The sequence below is a fragment of the Thalassophryne amazonica genome, chromosome 16 (genome assembly GCF_902500255.1).
Source record: "Thalassophryne amazonica chromosome 16, fThaAma1.1, whole genome shotgun sequence".
In the NCBI taxonomy this organism is placed as follows: Eukaryota; Metazoa; Chordata; class Actinopteri; order Batrachoidiformes; family Batrachoididae; genus Thalassophryne; species Thalassophryne amazonica.
This window is the reverse complement of record NC_047118.1, coordinates 91,097,410-91,119,690: the sequence shown is the minus strand read 5'-3', so window position 1 is coordinate 91,119,690 and position 22,281 is coordinate 91,097,410. Positions and strand designations below refer to the sequence as shown.

At 43.1% G+C, this 22,281-nt stretch overlaps 1 protein-coding gene across 1 annotated transcript in view; it reads left to right on the top strand.

The window, feature by feature from the left end:
- The window catches only part of si:dkeyp-72e1.9 (syntaxin-binding protein 4), a 375,953-nt gene that overhangs the window by 126,540 nt on the left and 227,132 nt on the right, over positions 1 to 22,281 (top strand). Inside the window, exons 4-5 of the mRNA XM_034189933.1 lie at positions 8,119 to 8,214; positions 13,447 to 13,516. Coding sequence (XP_034045824.1) covers positions 8,119 to 8,214; positions 13,447 to 13,516 — 166 coding nt within the window. The remainder of the gene's footprint in view (positions 1 to 8,118; positions 8,215 to 13,446; positions 13,517 to 22,281) is intronic.

Below are 22,281 nucleotides of genomic sequence, written 5' to 3'. Positions count from 1 at the left end.
TGCTGACCTGGATAATACACCCCTACTCTGTGTAGTGTATCTGCCATAGCTTCTTTGAAACTTTCTTCATCAGGTTCTACACTTTGATCTCTGACATAATTTTGAACTGTTTCTGCCCAAAAATCATATCCTCGTCCATACAATACTACTCTGTGTGGTTGAATATTCACTTCTTTTCCCCCGTCTGGTTCGGATCCAGGGGTTGCTACAGGTCCTGACTCTTTTTCAGCCATTTTTTTTACTGCTTGTTTTACACTAACCTTACTGTTTCGTAATGATTATCCTTTCTTTATTCTCTTGGTTGCTGAGATTGTCGATTCCACCACTGTCGTCTCCTTGGACTTCAGCTACGGTCCTTGTCGTCTCGAGTCGTCTGCCTCTCAAAGCCTCTCTTGGCGCCTTGAGTCAGGGATGAGTGACAGACTGCTTGGCTATTCAGCGCTAATTCCGGAGGTTAACTCCAAATCGGCTGCTCCTTCTCCCGCTTCTCCCCTCAGGAACCTCACGGGTTGATGATCCTACTCTCTCTTGTAGATCACCATTTTGCATGGTATACTCTCATACCTGCTCTCTTTTTGACGATCCGATCCAGCAGGCTCCCTCGTCTGCTTCTCGTCCCAGTTCAGACGATCCAGTAGTGACACGTCTACTTCTCGTCCCAGTTCAGACGATCCAGCAGTGACACGTCTACTTCTCGTCCTTGATCCCAGCTCGCTGGGATGCTTACTCCTGTTGTCTTTATGTCGTCCTTCTGGTGGTCGCCTCCAAATTTTCACCTCTCTGGAAAACAGATGTGTTTCAAGCCGTTACTGGACCTATACAGGCCATCAGCCGACACTCTCCACAACACCGTCTCCCTTGGCGATCCACTCAGGAGCTTCCCACCTATCCAATGGCAAAAGACTCTCCTTTGGCCAGGATTCTTCCTCGGACCCGACTTCACTTCGTCAGGTCCCTGTTCGGGCGCCACGTGTCAGATCCCGCTTCATATATATAAGACCAGCTCTCCGTCTCTGGGGTCCGACCTTCGTGTCTCCGCGGGTATTACCCGGCGGGGCTGCACAAAGGCTGTTTAAGCTGGTGGCGAGGAGATTCGTCTAGCCGCTCACTGCCTCCATCTGGACGTCCACCCCGCTGACGCTGATCTCGCACCCCGGTCGAATAGCCTCCTTCTGGAACCAGGATACGAGCAGGCCACGCCCGTTAACGGCAGCTCTCCTCTTATGGATCAGGGCTCTTGGAATGTTGCTAGATTTTAAATTTAGTGACTCGTACAGCGAGTCCCCAGGATGCGTTAATTTCGTTAAAAACCAGACTAACCTTTTAGAGCACTTTTTGATGTTATACACCCAAAAAACTTTAACTTTTACACCTTAAGAAGAATCAATAAATCCAATGTCCGAGCCGTAACACTTTAACTGCATGCTTGGAAATTTATTGCAGGTTTTGCAAGTGCTGACAACATAATCAAAATCGGTTATATGATGATAATTTCACAACAGTAATTCAAATATAATCAGAATAATAATTGGCAGAGATTTTTGTTTTTGATTCAATAATGCTATCTGATCTTACTCTGACTGGACTGGATTAACTTCTCAACAAATTTCCTAGGAGTGAGGGAAGGAGGTCTTTTGATGTTAAAATCCCCAGTTCGATGAACTTGGTCTCCTCTTCATCAGCTTTTAGTTGTTAGCTGACCACGATCCTTGTGATGTTGTAATCCTTCAGGAAATAATCCACATAAGAGTTTATATCCTTCATTAAATAAATCCACATAAGAGTTTATTCCTTCTTCAATCAACCAAAAGTTGATCTAATCCATTCTGGAAAGATGTGATATTCCATGAGAGAGAAAACGATGAAACTTCCCCACTCAGACTTAAGGCCAGTGATTATTCTCCAATGCTCTGCTACTCCATGACTGGACGGCCTGAGTGGGAGTTGAAAACTCTCTCAAATAATCTCTTATGTCTCCAATCCTCTCGCTCCTCGATTCCAATTGCAGCTCACAAGATGGTCAAGTCTTGTGATCTCCTCGTAGCAGGGGAGAAGTGACAACAGCACCTCTCCCTGGAAGAATAACCCCGTTTCCTGTTGTTGTCAAGCTTTTATATGAAACTCGTTGATGTTGAGTTGATCTTGGTTACCATGGGGATGATGATGAGTCCAAACCTCCTCCCTTACCCCCTTCTTTTACTGGAAGCCATCTGGAGAACATTTCCTGGCTGCCGGTAACTGATGTCCCGATTGTCAGTAAATCTATTGCTCAAGTTTCCTGTTTTTCTGTTTAACACATCTTTTCCGAGAACTTATACTTTCTAAATCATGTCACATTGATCACATTTAATCATATTCAATCATTTCATTTCAACTCCTTTTCACATAAAAACATTTCATATGATCATATACAACATTTTCATTAATTATTATTCATTTCATATCTTATTACATCTTAATGTTCTAATCAGTTGTTTTTCTCCTCAGCCCTTCTGGCCTCGCTTGTGACATCATTAACTTCTTCTTTTTTCACCTCTGCACAAAAACAGCTTTTCTCATTTCCTCTTTTTAACAGCCAGAAAAACAACTCATATAATCATTCATTTCACTTATTTGTAAAACACATTCTTCTAATCAACTTTTACTTTTTATCACATTAATTATTCATTTAATCATTTTTATGTTAGAATCATTCTCAGATTTTACTTGTAATATATTAATACTTCATTTGATCATACTTTGTCATTTCAAAATCATCTTAGATATATTCCATCGTCTTCACCACTGAGTTCATCCCGTGGGCCTCTCCATCTGCAATGGAAAAGTCCGGTATGACCTCAGTCACTCCAGGAAAGTACCAAACACTGTTCAGTTTATTCCAACAACATGTGTATTAATCCAATGGCACGTATTATATTCCAAGATGAAAACAAGCTGAAAGCAAGCTTAAAGTCTTTCTTGACACTATATATGATGTCTGGAAGCATATGCTAAAGAAGAATGTATGTGATGTGTTTTTGAGGGTGAGAGAGAGAGGAGGATAAGGTCACTAACTTTTTTTTTTCCTGATTATGAGCCCTGATATGAGCCCTGGCCAGTGAATCTCAATGTGAAAAAAAAAAAAAATATATATTCATAACATTTTCCTTAAGCAAAACCTGAAAATGGGTCCCACAGACCCAAACACCTTATGAGGGTTAAGCAAAGCAATATTTCACTAACACACACAACACTGTAAGTTGGACACCAAATCTAGTCAGAGCATTATTTGACACCAAAGCTAAGGCACCACACACACACACACACACACACACACACACACACACACACACACACACACACACACACACACACACACACACACACACACACACACACACACACACACACACACACACACACACACACACACACACACACACGCCAACTCCTAATTCCCTAATGTATTATGGTCTTAAATATAGATGGTCATATGAATAACATGGAAACAGTAGGGACATTGTGCTGCACAGGCCATGAGGTAAATATGATTTCTGTTAATATACAGTAAGAAAAGGGCTGTGTTGTGCACAGTGGTGGGCACAGATAACCAAAAAATTAACTTCAATAACAGATAATCAGATAACTGAAAAGTTATCTTTGATAAAGATAAAACGATAAACCACGCAAAAATGTATCAGAAGTTACAGATAACAGATAAATTCCAATATTACTTCTGACACATCTACAACTAGTAGTAGAACAAATTTAATAGCTTATAATAAAAATAAAAACAGAGCCCAACAATGAGACCACACTTCTTTTAACATTCTGCCTCTGCTGGAAGCTCTAATTTACTACAGAGCTCCCTGCACCGAGACACTCCGAGAACAGCCATAAAATCAACTCTTTATCAATTACAACACTCCGGTCAGGCGCAGGTCTTGAAAAATAAAGTCATGCTGACTTATGGTTTTGATTATAAATAACATTAGTACCGATAGAATAACTCCATTAATGTCAGTTATGTCATTTGTACAAAGTTAAAATATAACATATAACATGCACTAATTCTGAGGTTTTGTAACAAACAGACAGATCGCAAAGGATTCTGGGTAAAAGTGCCTCTTTTTGGAGTGAGGCGGAGGGGAAGGCGAAGGGCTACAAATCCCTCCGTTTGGAGGGGTAGGCGGAGCTTACTGCTGTCTCTGAAAAAACAAACATGGCGCCTAAAGAGCCGCACAAATTTCATTACAAATTACGCCGTTTAGAAAGTTATAACTTGCCAAAAAACTTTACAGGTAGTTGTCTATGACAGCAGCGTATCTGCTGCTGGATGCATGTTGCATATGTTGTCATTCTGAAGAATATCGTAACGTCGCTTGTGCGCTGCGTTATAATGCACATACACACGAACGCTACGATAAGACACTTTTATATCTCACAACGGAGAAAATCATGATAAAGTGTAAGCACGTTAATTTGTATGTTCATAAATCTTTGGATAATATCAATCCCTGCTGTTGGATTTCAGGGTCTGTAACGTGTGTGTATTTAGTAAACAAACAGAGCCCTGAACACACTCATCTAATAAGCTTTCAGGCAGAAAATGAAAAGTTTCATCAATGGAAATAAGTTGGAAAATATATACACACACATGTATATGTGTAACACATAACCTGACGTCCTAATAGACTGATATTATTTGTCAAGGAAATTTCTAAAGGAAATAAGGCTGGATGCAAAAAATGGGAGAAAAAGAAATAAGGTTGTAATTCCATTAAAAAAGTGATTCATTGCCCACAAAAAAAGCCATTTGCAAAGCCAAAAAGTTGATCTGACAATCATCTGACATAACCGGGGTCAAAATAAATAGAACACTATCTACTGGTTCCCACACGCTTAGTGAACACTACTGACCAGTAGATGGCAGTAGAGGCCTTGAAAACAAAATTCCAGATACAGTAATCCCTGTCTGCTACATTTAAAATGCGTGGAATTTAACAAACGCAAATAAAACCAACATCTATAAATGCAGAGAATATATTCAAGAGAGTTTTAGGCACTAGAGTTTAATGCTGTTGTCCCTGGAGCCTGAACAGAGTGTCTGAAATGCATTTGTCCTGTGGTGATGTACTGAGATTACATCATCCTACCCAAAATGCATTGCGGGTCACAGGATGTGCTCACAAAACCTTAAAAATTAGCACATTACTTTAAAACTAAAACATATATCTGATATTTTCACTTAATAAAACTTCAGACATGACAGTCATTTTAAATAACGTCCAAAATTTGCTTGGTTAAAATTTGAACCATACGTTAAAAACGTATGCCTCTGGATGACTTAGGTGATATCAGCATCTTATTGGTATGGTGTTAAAAGAAATGTTTTTTCTTTCTTTTGGGGCTGTTTCTCTTTTGTTTGCAGAGGATTGAGATGCTTTTTATACAAGCGGCTCTCTTCTGTTTGCAAAGGTTATAGCTGTGCGTCTTTACCAAATTTTTAACAGGTGAGTGCTAAACTAATTTTAAAAATGTTTGTTTGTCGTGTGTGTGTAGTGATGGTGATGGGGGTGGGCTAAGCTACGTATGAGCGCATGTGCAGCCAAAACAGTCTACATATTTATTTATTTTATGTTTTTCTTTATTTGTTGACCCCTGGCATACCTTTGTACTTTGGGTGTTTATCATTAATCTTTAAAAAAAAATGCACTGTGCTGCACAACTTCTCAATCATAAAAAAAGTTACAAATGTAAAGAAAGTGTGAAGTGAAAACGAACTATTTTGTTGAACACAGAAAAAATGCTGACACCTCCATAAGGAACTTGAACTTTTTTTTTTTTTTTCTTGTATATCTCTTTGCCCTTGTGTTTCGTTCGTTTGTTATTGCATTTGTTGAAATAAAGTTTTGTAATAAAAAAAAAAAAGGTCAGTTGTCTCGGGCCCAGGGAGGGAGGGGCAGGGCAGAGAATTGGGAACTCATTACTTTGTATGGAGAGGGGGCGGGCTTTCAAATGACTTTGTCCCGGGCCGGCCAAAGCCTGCAGCAGCCCTGTGTGTGGTGTGTCTTTGATGCCGCCTGAGTGCAACGCCTGCAAAATGATTCTTGGGTGTCAGAGAGAGATACGTGTTTGGGCAACCAACTGAAATTATCATACATTTTGGATTTTTTCCCATTATTGATCGTACATCGTACAGAGGGCAAGACTATCGTACAAATACGATAATTATCGTACATCTGGCAACACTGGCAAGTGTTGAGATGAATTCTAACCTCAATCTCTCCCTGCCTGGGTCACGTCTCTCTCCGTCTCCGTCTCCTCCTCCTCTTCACTCTCCACCACCTGTGCCCTCGACGCCGGTCCCGGGCTAGTTTGAAATGACGGACCGGCGGCCCCACTACCCGAACCCGAGGTCGAGCTTGTGGTTTTAAACATATCTGTGATTTTGGCACATTTTGCTGCGTCGTCTTTTAATTTGGGTTTTCTTTTTTCCTTTCGCTTCTCAGCTCCACTCTTTTGCTTCTCCATTTTGCGCACAACTCTCCGTTCTCCACTCGAGCTCAGACCGAATAGCCAAAACTTTGAGTGATGACTTGGGTCAGGTGGAGGCCTGTAGGGAGGGGCGGGCCTTTGAGAACCAAGGAATTTCATTGGACTAGCCCAATGTGCCTCAGGACAAGCATCCAATGGGCCCCTATGTGTCATTTTTTACCGTCGCAATCAATAAAAAATATAATTATATACATATATTTTTTAATGACAGACCTGAGGGGGCCCAAAATGCACGAGGGCCCGGCGGGATTTGCCCGGTACGCCAGATAACCAGTCCAGCCGTGGTCGTACACACTTGAGGCTATCAGGTCGAGAATACAAGAAAACAGAGCTGGAAAGTAGGCACAGGGCACAACAATCTGGCAAAGAACAAGGAGAACAGAGGAGCTTAAATAAACCCAGGTAATGAGGTGCTGATTAGCAACAGGTGTGCATGGAAAGAACCAGAAAGAGGGCGTGACCAGAGAGAGAGAGAAACACCCACCACCAAGAGTCAGCAGGGAAAGACAAGAGAAGAAGGGACAGACAAACCCCAACTGGAAAAACTCCAGCAAGAAACTAGAAGAAAGAAACAAAACAAAACCAAAGCCAGAAAACAAAACTCCAATCCTGACAAGTCTCACCTCTCTGACTTTGTCACTTTTTGTTTCTTCCTCATACAATACCACAACTCTTCTGTTGACACCTTGTCATAAACTTTCTCTAAATCCACAATGTAACTCCTTCTGGTCTTCTCTATATTTCTGACAGATCTTCACCTGTTTTCTAAACCTAGCTTCTACTACTCTTTCCCATAACTTCATGCTGTGGCTGATCAACTTTATGCCTCTGTAGTTACTGCAGCTCTGCACATCGTGTCAGTTGGAACCTGATAGGTGGAGTCCCGTGTCAGGACAGAATCAGTGAGCCAGGTCTCAATGAAACAGACTGCGGCACAAAGTCTAAAGTCCATGTTCTTTACATTGAAGAGAAGTGTCTCATCCATGGACACAGGCGAAGACGTGCCAGGTGGCAGTTTGGAGTCCTCCTCAGTGTCCCACAAAACCCAAAGGCTCCTCCAGAGAAGATCTCCAGAAAACTACTTGTGTTTCGAGAGAAAATGTCTGAAGTGAACGTCTTTGTGGTGAAATGTTCTCTCTGAGTGGACGTACTGAGCCTGCCACCCACAGCACCACCTTAAGGAACATCTGGAGATGAAGATGATAATCACACTGTGTACACAAAAACTCTACTTTAGTTTAACTCAATGTTAGTCCAGATACTTGCTTTCTGGTGCTTTAATGAACTACATCAACCACACAACCACTGTAGTTTGTTAGTGTATTTGCTGGTATGAAATACGGAGGGATATAGCAGTCAGCATGTCTGTCTCTCTGTCCATTCGTCTGTCCGTCTGTCCCTTGTTGCTCGTTAGCACAATATCTCAAGAACCAGTTGACCAATTTCATTCATATTTAGCATAAGGGTATAGTTGGGTGATCCCTCAACACTTTGTATTACTGATTTGTGGGGACCGGGGGGACATGTCATTTCCTCATGACTCTTGTTTATAGTCTGTAATATTTTTCTTTTTTCAAACAGGAATTAAAGTCATCGGTGGTGTGAAGGAGCTGACTGGAGAGGAGTTTGGAGTGTTTGTCAAACGGATTTTACCCGGTGGCCTTGCTTCAAGTGATGGTATGTTCAAGACCACATCCTTCACGGGCTACAGCACTGGGGGATGACAGCAGTGAGACACACACACACACACACATACAGTCCAAAGTTAAGCTCATGTTTGTGTGCCCGTTCAGCAGATAAAATGGCTGACTCTCCAGCATTAAAAATGTTGATAATGCAATACCTGGACACAATACCAGTGTCTTCACATGGCACCGGTGTCCTGTCCTGACAAGGCTGCAGTGTCCTGACATGGCACCAGTGTCCTGACACAGTTCCAGTGACCTGGAACTGTGTCAGGACACTGGTCCCTGCAGCTGGGACTGTGAGTACTGAGCGGAGACACACTGTCTCTGATGCTTTCCCAATGATTTGTTGGTTGTGTCAGGGATGTGTTGTTGCCTGACTCCCACTGACTCCAGTGCCTTTATTAGACTAGGCCCTCTGACACAAGCATGTCTTTGACTCATGAACTAGCAGAACCTGTGTCGTGCTGGAGCGTAAACCCATCTTTAACGGGTGCAGACAGGACGCCAGAGGGCAGTGGTGGGCACAGTTCCGATAATCCGATAACAGATAATTATCGAAGATAATGTTTTTATTATTGGATTATCTTTTTTAGATAACTTTAAAAACCATTATCAGACTAATTATCTTCTGATACCGATAACTTTTAGATCAATAACATAGTAAACAAAGCTGAACAGTAACAAACATTTTTAAAATTTAGAATCAGTTGAGCACCTACCTGTTAAAGTTTCCGAACAGATGCATAGTTCTACCCTCTGCAAACAGAAGAGAGCTGCTTCCAGATGAAATCACTCTCCCCTGCAGGCAAAAGCGAACTGGTCTCACAAAAAAAAAAAAAAAAAAAAATCATTTACTTTAGCACCATACTGATACGCTGGCACTGTCACCCAAGTCATCCAGACGCATACATTTTTAACTTATGGTTCAAATTTTAACCAAACTAATTTTGGACAAGTTATTTAAAATTACTGTCATATCTGACGTTTTATAAAGTGAAAATATCAGATATACGAGGTCTATTAGAAAAGTATCCGACCTTATTATTTTTTTCAAAAACCATATGGATTTGAATCACGTGTGATTGCGTCAGACAAGATTGAACCCTCACCCGTGAGTTTGACCAGCAAATAAAAATGGAATATTTTACAAAAGCACATTTATCTGTAAACACCAACACACGACACGTCACAGTAACGTGTTGGTTTACACAATGAATGACTGAACCAATCAGTGTTTAGCAGAGGAACTTTTACCCAGAATCCTTTGCGATCTGTCTGTGTTTGTTACAAAACCTCAGAATTAGTGCATTATTCAACATTAAAAGATATATGTTATATTTTAACTTTGTACAAATGAAAGAATTGACATTAATGGAGTTATTCTATTGGTATTAATGTTATTAATAAATCAAAACCATAAGTCAGCATGACTTTTTCCAAGACCTCGGCCTGACCGGAGCGTTGTGATTGATAGAGAGCTGGCTTTATGGCTGCTCTCAGAGTGCCTCTGTGCTGGGAGCTGTGTAGTAAACAAGAGCTGCCAGCAGGGGCAGGATGTTCAAAGACAAAAGTGTGGCCTCATTGTTTGGGTCTGTTGTCACTTTTAATATTACTAAAAGCTGTTGTGGCATTAAAACTCAAATTCAATTTATTGGTAGTTGCAAATGTACTGTTATCAGTTATCTGTAACTTCCGATACATTTTTGGGTGGTTTATCGTTTTATCTTTATCAAAGATAACTTTTCAGTTATCTGATTATTTGTTATTGAAGTTAATTTTTTGGTTATCTGTGCCCACCACTGCCAGAGGGGCGCTGGTGCTTGCTGCTGCATGAATCAAAGACATGCTCGTGTCAGGGGGCCTTAAGAATAGGATCATGGCTCGGTTGCAGATATCCTTGGACAACTTCACCCCAGGGGAAGATACACTGTTACACCGGTGACTCTAAACTGCATCATATTATAAATGAGTGTACGAACTGCCGTCCGTACATAAACACACTTGTCAGAGGATAAGTTGGGACATGCCCAGCTCTCCACAATTTCTCTTATACTCACTCGACTGGTAAGCACTGAAAGCCGAGATAGGCTCGTCCCAGCTTGTCCTCTGACACTCCGAAATGGAGGTGTTCCTTTGTCTCGCTTCATCAGCGAATCGGTCGTGACGCGCGAAGCCTCCGCGCGGCTTTCCATGACAAAATCTCTTGTTAAAAGTGAAATCTGCCAGAAAATGGTTGATGTCCAGCTCTTGTGATAACTAGAAATTGCACACGACGGTCCTGGCTCCACACAGCCATCCGTTTAGAAATGATCTGGTGGTTTCTGCCTCTCGATGGCGGCTCGGAGCGCGGCGCGCCGTGCGCCATTGTGGGGCATCCTTAAAGCTGTAGTAACACTCCTTATTCTCTGTGAAACCTGTAAAATTTTCACCGAAAGCCAGATAAATTTTTCGAATGGTTTCCAGCTGCCTGTCTCTAACAGTTTCTGAAAAAATTCTGATGGAAAAAAAGCCCAAATCATTCCGCCATTTCCTCGCAATGAAACAACGACGAGAGGGGTGGACCAGTGCTCACTCAAAGCCTGCCCACAGGTGAATGATGCAACCGACAGGCATGGAAAAACTCACGCACAAAGGTGCACAAATGTGCACAAAGGTTCAAGCTTGGCTGACGTAAAAACATATGAATCAAATCCACATATTTTTTGCATACTGTACTGTAATCTGATCACTGAACATTGATGAAATTGTCTTGCTCTTGCTTGCCTCTACTGGTGGTTGGCTCTCACTGCGGTATTGTATCACTTCCTGTTCTGGAGCACAGCGGTGTTTTTCTGTATCTGTTAGCTGTTTAATCTGCGCAGTTAGATTGATCTAGTTAACTAGATAACGATTTGTTTCCCAGTATAATCTTCACGTGCCTTAACTAAAGCACTCCCTCTGCTGAATCACCTCTAAATTATTTACACATTATTCACTTTGTGTGTTTTTAGGAATCCGCTAGCTTAGCGTAGCTACTAGCTCTTAGCCGGTTTAGCATGGCGACTTCTCCTGTCTCTCCCGTACTTTTCTGCTCTGGGTGTGAAATGTTTAGTTATTCCTCGGCCTCCTTTAGCAGTAATGGTACTTGTAATAAGTGTAGCTTATTCGTAGCTTTGGAGGCCAGGCTGGGCGAATTGGAGACTCGGCTCCGCACCTTGGAAAATCCTACAACTAGCCAGGTCCCTGTAGTCGGTGCGGACCAAGGTAGCTTAGCCGCCGTTAGTTTCCCTCCGGCAGATCCCGAGCAGCTGGGAAAGCAGGCCGACTGGGTGACTGTGAGGAGGAAGCGTAGTCCTAAACAGAAGCCCTGTGTACACCGCCAACCCGTTCACATTTCTAACCGTTTTTCCCCACTCGGCGACACACCTGCCGAGGAACAACCTCTGGTTATTGGCGACTCTGTCTTGAGAAATGTGAAGTTAGTGACACCAGCAACCATAGTCAATTGTCTTTCGGGGGCCAGAGCAGGCGACATTGAAGGAAATTTGAAACTGCTGGCTAAGGCTAAGCGTAAATTTGGTAAGATTGTAATTCACGTCGGCAGTAATGACACCCGGTTACGCCAGTCGGAGGTCACTAAAATTAACATTGAATCGGTGTGTAACTTTGCAAAAACAATGTTGGACTCTGTAGTTTTCTCTGGGCCCCTCCCCAATCGGACTGGGAGTGACATGTTTTGCCGCATGTTCTCCTTGAATTGCTGGCTGTCTGAGTGGTGTCAAAAAAATGAGGTGGGCTTCATAGATAATTGGCAAAGCTTCTGGGGAAAACCTGGTCTTGTTAGGAGAGACGGCATCCATCCCACTTTGGATGGAGCAGCTCTCATTTCTAGAAATCTGGCCAGTTTTCTTAAATCCTCCAAACCGTGACTATCCAGGGTTGGGACCAGGAAGCAGAGTTGTAGTCTTACACACCTCTCTGCAGCTTCTCTCCCCCTGCCATCCCCTCATTACCCCATCCCCGTAGAGACGGTGCCTGCTCCCAGACTACCAATAACCAGCAAAAATCTATTTAAGCATAAAAATTCAAAAAGAAAAAATAATATAGCACCTTCTACTGCACCACAGACTAAAACAGTTAAATGTGGTCTATTAAACATTAGGTCTCTCTCTTCTAAGTCCCTGTTAGTAAATGATATAATAATTGATCAACATATTGATTTATTCTGCCTATTGGCGCTATATAAATAAAATTGATTTGATTTGATTTGATATAGTGTAATATAAAATTCCAGTTTGTCTTTCTGCCTGCTCCTTTTTCTGTGTGGAGTTTCGTGTTGTCTCCTCGTTCTTGTGGGTTCCTTCAGGGTGCTCTGGCTTCTTCCTGCTTCCTGAAACATGCAGGTTAGATGAAGTGGTGACTCTAAAGTGACCGTAGGTGTGAGTTCGTTTGTCTGTCCGCATGTGACCCTGTGATAGTCTGTCCAGGGTGAACCCACCTCCCAGCCAATGAATGAATGAATGATTTCATGAAGTCACTCAGACGTCCTACATGTCAAAAAGGTCTTCAGAGACAGATGTATATTTACGTCTACATTTGTGTCATGGTGTATAACGGCTGTGCACGTGACATCAGGTGCCACGCACAGCTGAAGGTCAGGTTTAGCCGCTCTCAATATGATTGGCCGTGTAAACCAGCCACCTCAACTCGTCTTTTTCACCATTTTTTTCTGCTATACACAATAAAAAACACATGCCACTAAAACGTGACTCATTTTGTTAAGGAAGGCACTAAAAAACAAAAAAAGGAGGTAGACTCTGCTCAAATTTTCTCCACAATCACACGGCAGCGTACACAACATTTAATAAAGTTCACGACAAACAGTTTCACTAAATATGCAAGTCTGCAATTCTCAATGAACATATTAAGTCCTGAGTGTACTTCCACGTGCGGTGAGAACAGTGGTGACATGATAACAGTAGCACTGCGCATGACTGGCAGCGTGGCGATGGGGAGTGGCCACGGGAAGTCGCCAGGTCACACGGGACTGCAGAGCCTCTATAGAGCGCACAGGGTGAGATTCATTAGAACATAGGTCCATCCACCTGAAGCTCTGGATCAAAGACGCTCTGGGTTTATGTCCACGTAGCACCATTCTGCCAGTGACAGCGTCTGTGTCAGAGGTCACAGCTGCGTTTCCACTGACAGTAGCTGATCTTGTATTTTCTTGGATCTCTTACAGGAAACTTGATGCCAGGAGATCAGATCCTGGAAGTCAATGGGGCCAGTCTGGCAGGCGTCACAAGTGAAAGGTAAGCTTTGTTCATTCATTCATTTTCTGCCATTTATGTGAGTCCACGGCGCTGTGCCAATAGACCAGTCAGCTCAACCCACACTTCCCTGTCCTTGGTCCAGTCCTATAACTCTTCCTGTGGGATCATAAGGTGTTCCCAAAGACACCTGGGAAATATAATCCTTCCAGCGTGTCCTTGGTCTTCCCCGAGGTCTCCTCCCAGTTAGACGTGCCTGGAAGACCTGCCTCAGTGCCTCAGAGTTCCTGTTTCTGATGGTTTTGGTCCGAGCATGAGCTCGCGTTTTGAATTGTTTTAGTCAGAGCCCGAGCTTCCATTTCAGATGGTTTTAGTCCGAGCCCGAGCTTCCGTTTCAGATGGTTTTAGTCCAAGCACGAGCTCCCATTTAGAATAGTTTTAGTCCAAGCCCGAGCTTCCGTTTCAGATGGTTTTATTCCGAGCCCGAGCCCCCGTTTCAGATGGTTTTATTCCGAGCACGAGCTCCCGTTTCAGATGGTTTTATTCCGAGCCCGAGCTCCCGTTTCGAATGGTTTTATTCCAAGCCTGAGCTCCCGTTTCGGATGTTTCTTGTGTGTGGTTTTCTTCACAGGGAATATTCTTGGGACACAGACCTTGGACAAGTTTAGAGATGGCTAACCTTGACCTATTTTAAGAGATTACAAAGTTCTGTTTCATTCTGTTTAATTTTTTGTGGTAGGGGTGACAGCCAATCAGAGTGGAGTGGCACTGTGATGTCACTGACTGGTCTAGCTAGCTGCAAACTCTGTTATGTTTGTGTGTAAACATAACTTCTGTCATATATTATGTAAAAGCTAGTGAGAAATAAACACTTCTAAAACTGAAAATGCTGTTTTTAGAAGCTGATAACACCTCTGGAGTCATTTACAAGACATTTCATGGACGCCAGTGTGCACGCTAGTGTCCTCTAACTCAAAGCTAATTTCCGTTCTTGTCAAAAGCTCATGTGTGCGCACGTGCACGCCATCCTGCAGACACCCCTAAATATTATTTCTGATTGGATGATTCATAGAGGGGCTTTACTGAGCATGTACAAATTATATGTAAAAATTGTACGTAAGAAAATAGAATCTTAATAATTAATGTAAATAACAATAAATGTATAATTATACATAGCCACATGGGGTGTGCAGCCAGTACATTCTGAGGGCTGGTCCCAAGCCCGGATAAATGAGGAGGGTTGAGAGGCATCCGATGTAAAACAAGCCAACCAACTATGCAGACTAAGAATCGAATTTCCATACCGGATCGGTCGCAGCCCGGGTTAACAACGTCCACCACCGGTGCTGTTGCCCAACAAAGTACCGGTGGAAATTGGGCTACTGCTGGGCGAAGACGATGAAGAAGAGGAGGAGAACGTTTCCACAAACAGTGGGAGAAGAAGAAAACTAGAAGGGTGGAAATGAGAGTGGGGACTTTGAATGTTGGTAGTATGACTGGTAAAGGGAGAGAGCTGGCTGATATGATGGAGAGGAGAAAGATAGACATACTGTGTGTGCAAGAGACCAAGTGGAAGGGAAGTAAGAGCAGGAGCATCAGCGGTGGGTACAAGTTGTTGTACAATGGTGAGGACAGAAAGAGAAATGGTGTTGGGGTCATTTTAAAGGAAGAGTATGTTAAAAGTGTGTTGGAGGTTAAACGAGTGTCTGACAGGGTGATGAGTATGAAGTTGGAAATTGAAGGGGTGATGATGAATATCATCAGTGCATATGTCCCACAGGTAGGTTGTGAGAAAGAAGATTTCTGGAGTGTGTTAGATGAGGTGGTGGAGAGTGTGCCCAAGCATGAAAGAGTGGTGATAGAAGCAGACTTCAATGGGCATGTTGGTGAAGGGAACAGAGGTGATGAGGAAGTAATGGGTAGATATGGTATCAAGGACAGGAATGGGGAAGGACAGATGGTAGTTGATTTTGCAAAAAGGATGGAAATGGCTGTGGTGAATACCTACTTAAACAAAAGAGAGGAGCACAGGGTAACATATAAGAGTGGAGGAAGGTGCACACAGGTGGACTACATTCTTTATAGGAGATGCAAGCTAAAAGAAATCACAGACTGTAAGGTGGTAGCAGGAGAGAGTGTCACTAGACAGCATAGGATGGTTGTTTGTAGGATGACTTTAGAGGTAAAGAAGAAGAAGAGAGTGAGAGCTCAACAAAGGATCAGATGGTGGAAGCTGAAGGAGGAAGACTGTTGTGTGAAATTTAGCAGGTGAGGGAAGCACTAGTTGGAGATGAAGCAATTTTGGACAACTGGAAAAGTACTGCAGATGTGGTGAGGGAGACAGCTAGGACAGTACTGGGTATGACATCTGGACAGTGGAAGGAAGAAGAGGAGACTTGGTGGTGGAATGAAGAGGTCCAGGAAAGCATAAGGAGAAGGAGGTTGGCGAAAAGGTTTTGGGATAGTCAGAGAGATGAAGAAAGTAGACAGGAGTACAAGGAGATGTGGCATAAGGCGAAAAGAGAAGTGGTATAAGCGAAGGAAAAGGCATATTGCGAGCTGCACAAGAAGTTGAATAGTAAGGAAGGAGAAAAGGTTTCTAACCAGATTGTTTAATAAAATCTTGGAGTGAGAGGATGCCTGAGGAGTGGAGACGAAGTGTGCTGGTTCCTATTTTCAAGAACAAGGGTGATGTGCAGAGCTGCAGTAACTACAGAGGCATAAAGTTGATCAGCCACAGCATGAAGTTATGGGAAAGAGTAGTAGAAGCTAGGCTTAGAAAACAGGTGAAGATCTGGGAGCAACAATATGGTTTCATGCCGAGAAAGAGCACTACAGATGCAATGTTTGCTCTGAGAATACTGTTGGAGAAGTACAGAAAAAGACAGAAAGAGTTACATTGTGTGTTTGTAGACTTAGAAAAAGCTTATGATAGGGTGCCAAGAGAAGAGCTGTGGTACTGTATGAGGAAGTCTGGAGTGGCAGAGAAGTATGTTAGGATAGTGCAGGACATGTACAAGAATAGTGTGACAGCGGTGAGATGCGCAGTCAGAATGACAGACTCATTCAAGGTGGAGGTGGGATTACACCAAGGATCAGCTCTGAGTCCTTTCTTGTTAGCAGTGGTGATGAACAGGTTGACGGATGAGATCAGACAGGAGTCCCCATGGACTATGATGTTTGCAGATGACATTGTGATCTGTAGTGAGAGTAGAGAGCAAGTTGAGTCTAGTCTGGAGAAGTGGAGACATGCTTTGGAGAGAAGGGGAGTGAAAGTCAGTAGAAGCAAGACTGAGTACATGTGTGTGAATGAGAGGGAGCCCAGTGGAATAGTGCAGTTACAAGGAGTAGAAGTGGTGAAAATAGATGAGTTTAAATATTTGGGGTCAACTGTTCAAAGTAATGGAGAATGTGGTAGAGAGGTGAAGAAGAGAGTGCAGGACGGGTGGAGAAAGGTGGCAGGAGTGATTTGTGACTGAAGAATATCAGCAAGAGTGAAGAAGAAAGTTTATAAGACAGTAGTGAGACCAGCTATGTTGTATGGTTTAGAGACAGTGGCACTAACAAAAAGACAGGAGGCAGAGCTGGAGGTGGCGGAGCTGAAGATGTTGAGATTCTCTTTGGGAGTGACAAGAATGGACAAGATTAGGAATGAACATATAAGAGGGACAGCTCAGGTGGGACGGTTTGGAGACAAAGTCAGAGAGGCGAGATTGAGACTGTTTGGACATGTACAGAGGAGGGACCCAGGGTATATAGGGAGAAGGATACTGAGGATGGAGCCACCAGGCAGGAGGAGAAGAGGGAGGCCAAAGAGGAGGTTTATGGATGTGCTGAGGGAGGACATGCAGGTGGTTGGTGTGACAGAGGAAGATACAGAGGAAAGGGTGAGATGGAAACGATTGATCTGCTGTGGTGACCACTAACGGGAACAGCTGAAAGACAAAGAAGAAGAAGATACATATATACGAGGTCTGTCAGAAAAGTATCCGACCTTTTTATTTTTTTCAAAAACCTGATGGATTTGAATCATGTGTGCTTGCATGAGCCAACCTTGAACCTTCGTGTGCATACGTGAATTTTTTCACGCCTGTTGATTGCGTCATTTGCTGGTAAGCAGCCTTTGTGTGAGGACGTGTGCAGTCTCTTGTCAGATTTTCATTGCAAGGAAAATAGCGTAACGACTGGAGCAGCGCGACTGCATCAAATTTTGCCAGAAACTGGGCGACAGCCAGGTGGAAACCATTCGGAAAATTCAGACGGCTTTCAGTGATGATCCTATGGGCATCACACAGATTAAAGAGCGGTACAACCGGTTTAAAGACGTCCGCACAACGGTGGAGAGCGAGCCACGCTCCAGTCAGCCATCAACATGCTGAAATGACCAGATCGTTTCCAAAGTGAACGCTGTGGTGATCTGGGACCGTCGTGTGACTGTCCGAGAAATTGCAGAAGAGGTGGACATCAGCACTTTTTCGGCACATTCCACTGTGACAGAAGATTTGGCCATGAAAAGAGCTGCAGCGAAATTCATGCTGCTACTGATGGCGCAGCAAAAGCAACTCCGTGTTGAAGTCTCACAGGACATGCTGGACTCCGAAAAATGATGCCCACCTCTTCCACCATTCGGAAGATTCAGACATCTTTCAGTGGCTTTTCAGTCGTGTGACTATCCGAGAAATTGTGGAAGAGGTGGGCATGTCACAACATGACCTGTGAGACTTCAACACGGAGTTGCTTTTGCTCCACCATCAGCAGCTTCGGCACGAATTTCACCGTCAAAAAATAAAAAGGTCGGATACTTTTCTAACACACCTCGTGTATATATATACGAGGTCTGTCCGTAAAGTATCGTACCTTTTTATTTTTTTCAAAAACTATATGGATTTCATTCATATGTTTTTACGTCAGACATGCTTGAACCCTCGTGCGCATGCGTGAGTTTTTCCACGCCTGTCGGTGACATCATTCGCCTGTGAGCACGCCTTGTGGAAGGAGTGGTCCCGCCCCCTCGTCGGATTTTCATTGTCTGGAAATGGCGGAATGAAAAGGACTTTTTTTTCCATCAGAATTTTTTCAGAAGCTGTTAGAGACTGGCACCTGGAAACCATTCGAAAAATTTATCTGGCTTTCAGTGAAAATTTTACGGGCTTCACAGAGAATAAGGACTTTAACTACAGGTTTAAGGACCCCTTTAAAGGACAGTCGGTGCGCCGCGCTGCGACGATGCGGCACAAACCACTGGGCGCTCCATATTGCAAGGCAAGGCCATACAATAACCATGAAAAACCCCAACGGTCAAAACGACCCCCTATGAGCAAGCACTTGGCCACAGTGGGAAGGAAAAACTCCCTTTTAACAGGAAGAAACCTCCAGCAGAACCAGGCTCAGGGAGGGGCAGTCTTCTGCTGAGACTGGTTGGGGCTGAGGGAAAGAACCAGGAAAAAGACATGCCGTGAAGGGGGGCAGAGATCGATCACTAATGATTAAATGCAGAGTGATGCATACGGAGCAAAAAGAGAAAGAAACAGTGCATCATGGGAACCCCCCCACAGTCTACGTCTAAAGCAACATAACCAAGGGATGGTCCAGGGTCACCCGATCCAGCCCTAACTATAAGCCTTAGCGAAAAGGAAAGTTTTAAGCCTAATCTTAAAAGTAGAGAGGGTATCTGTCTCCCTGATCTGAATTGGGAGCTGGTTCCACAGGAGAGGAGCCTGAAAGCTGAAGGCTCTGCCTCCCATTCTACTCTTACAAACCCTAGGAACTACAAGTAAGCTCACAGTCTGAGAGCGAAGCGCTCTAATGGGGTAATATGGTACTACGAGGTCCCTAAGCTAAGATGGGACCTGATTATTCAAAACCTTATAAGTAAGAAGAAGAATTTTAAATTCTATTCTAGAATTAACAGGAAGCCAATGAAGAGAGGCCAACACGGGTGAGATATGCTCTCTCCTTCTAGTCCCCGTCAGTACTCTAGCTGCAGCATTCTGAACCAACTGAAGGCTTTTTAGGGAACTTTTAGGACAACCTGATAATAATGAATTACAATAGTCCAGCCTAGAGGAAATAAATGCATGAATTAGTTTTTCAGCATCACTCTGAGACAAGACCTTTCTGATTTTAGAGATATTGCGTAAATGAAAAAAGGCAGTCCTACATATTTGTTTAATATGCGCTTTGAATGACATATCCTGATCAAAAATAACTCCAAGATTTCTCACAGTATTACCAGAGATCAGGGAAATGCCATCCAGAGTAACGATCTGGTTAGACACCATGCTTCTAAGATTTGTGGGGCCAAGTACAATAACTTCAGTTTTATCTGAGTTTAAAAGCAGGAAATTAGAGGTCATTCGTAGCTTTGGAGGCCAGGCTGGGCGAATTGGAGGCTCGGCTCCGCACCGTGGAAAATTCTACAGCTAACCAGGCCCCTGTAGTCGGTGCGGACCAAGGTAGCTTAGCCGCCGTTAGTTCCCCCCTGGCAGACCCCGTGCAGTCGGGAAGGCAGGCTGACTGGGTGACTGTGAGGAGGAAGCGTAGCCCTAAACAGAAGCCCCGTGTACACCGTCAACCCGTTCACATCTCTAACCGTTTTTCCCCACTCGACGATACACTCGCCGAGGATCAAACTCTGGTTATTGGCGACTCTGTTTTGAGAAATGTGAAGTTAGCGACACCAGCAACCATTGTCAATTGTCTTCCGGGGGCCAGAGCAGGCGACATCGAAGGACATTTGAAATTGCTGGCTAAGGCTAAGCGTAAATTTGGTAAAATTGTAATTCACGTCGGCAGTAATGACACTCGGTTACGCCAATCGGAGGTCACTAAAATTAACATTGAATCGGTGTGTAACTTTGCAAAAACAATGTCGGACTCTGTTGTTTTCTCTGGGCCCCTCCCCAATCAGACCGGGAGTGACATGTTTAGCCGCATGTTCTCCTTGAATTGCTGGCTGTCTGAGTGGTGTCCAAAAAATGAGGTGGGCTTCATTGATAATTGGCAAAGCTTCTGGGGAAAACCTGGTCTTGTTAGGAGAGACGGCATCCATCCCACTTTAGAGGGAGCAGCTCTCATTTCTAGAAATCTGGCCAATTTTTTGGGATCCTCCAAACTGTGACTGTCTAGCGTTGGGACCAGGAGGCAGAGCTGTGGTCTTATACACCTCTCTGCAGCTTCTCTCCCCCTGCCATCCCCTCGTTGCCCCATCCCCATAGAGACGGTGCCTGCTCCCAGACCACCAATAACTAGCAAAAATCTATTTAAGCATAAAAATTCAAAAAGAAAAAATAATATAGCACCTTCAATTGCACCACAGACTAAAACAGTTAAATGTGGTCTATTAAACATTAGGTCTCTTTCTTCTAAGTCCCTGTTGGTAAATGATATAATAATTGATCAACGTATTGATTTATTCTGCCTAACAGAAACTTGGTTACAGCAGGATGAATATGTTAGTTTAAATGAGTCAACACCCCCGAGTCACACTAACTGTCAGAATGCTCGTAGCACGGGCCGGGGCGGAGGATTAGCAGCAATCTTCCATTCCAGCTTATTAATTAATCAAAAACCTAGACAGAGCTTTAATTCATTTGAAAGCTTGTATCTTAGTCTTGTCCATCCAAATTGGAAGTCCCAAAAACCAGTTTTATTTGTTATTATCTATCGTCCACCTGGTCGTTACTGTGAGTTTCTCTGTGAATTTTCAGACCTTTTGTCTGACTTAGTGCTTAGCTCAGATAAGATAATTATAGTGGGCGACTTTAACATCCACACAGATGCTGAGAATGACAGCCTCAACACTGCATTTAATCTATTATTAGACTCTATCGGCTTTGCTCAAAAAGTAAATGAGTCCACCCACCACTTTAATCATATTTTAGATCTTGTTCTGACTTATGGTATGGAAATAGAAGACTTAACAGTATTCCCTGAAAACTCCCTTTTGTCTGATCATTTTTTAATAACATTTACATTTACCCTGATGGACTACCCTGCAGTGGGGAATAAGTTTCATTACACTAGAAGTCTTTCAGAAAGCGCTGTAACTAGGTTTAAGGATATGATTCCTTCTTTATGTTCTCTAATGTCATATACCAACACAGAGCAGAGTAGCTACCTAAACTCTGTAAGGGAGTTAGAGTATCTTGTCAATAGTTTTACATCCTCATTGAAGACAACTTTGGATGCTGTAGCTCCTCTGAAAAAGAGAGCTTTAAATCAGAAGTGTCTGACTCCGTGGTATAACTCACAAACTCGTAGCTTAAAGCAGATAACCCGTAAGTTGGAGAGGAAATGGCGTCTCACTAATTTAGAAGATCTTCACTTAGCCTGGAAAAAGAGTTTGTTGCTCTATAAGAAAGCCCTTCGTGAAGCTAGGACATCTTTCTACTCATCACTAATTGAAGAAAATAAGAACAACCCCAGGTTTCTTTTCAGCACTGTAGCCAGGCTGACAAAGAGTCAGAGCTCTATTGAGCTGAGTATTCCATTAACTTTAACTAGTAATGACTTCATGACTTTCTTTGCTAACAAAATTTTGACTATTAGAGAAAAAATTACTCATAACCATCCCAAAGATGTATCGTTATCTTTGGCTGCTTTCAGTGATGCCGGTATTTGGTTAGACTCTTTCTCTCCGATTGTTCTGTCTGAGTTATTTTCATTAGTTACTTCATCCAAACCATCAACATGCTTATTAGACCCCATTCCTGCCAGGCTACTCAAGGAAGTCCTACCATTATTTAATGCTTCAATCTTAAATATGATCAATCTATCTTTGTTAGTTGGTTATGTACCACAGGCCT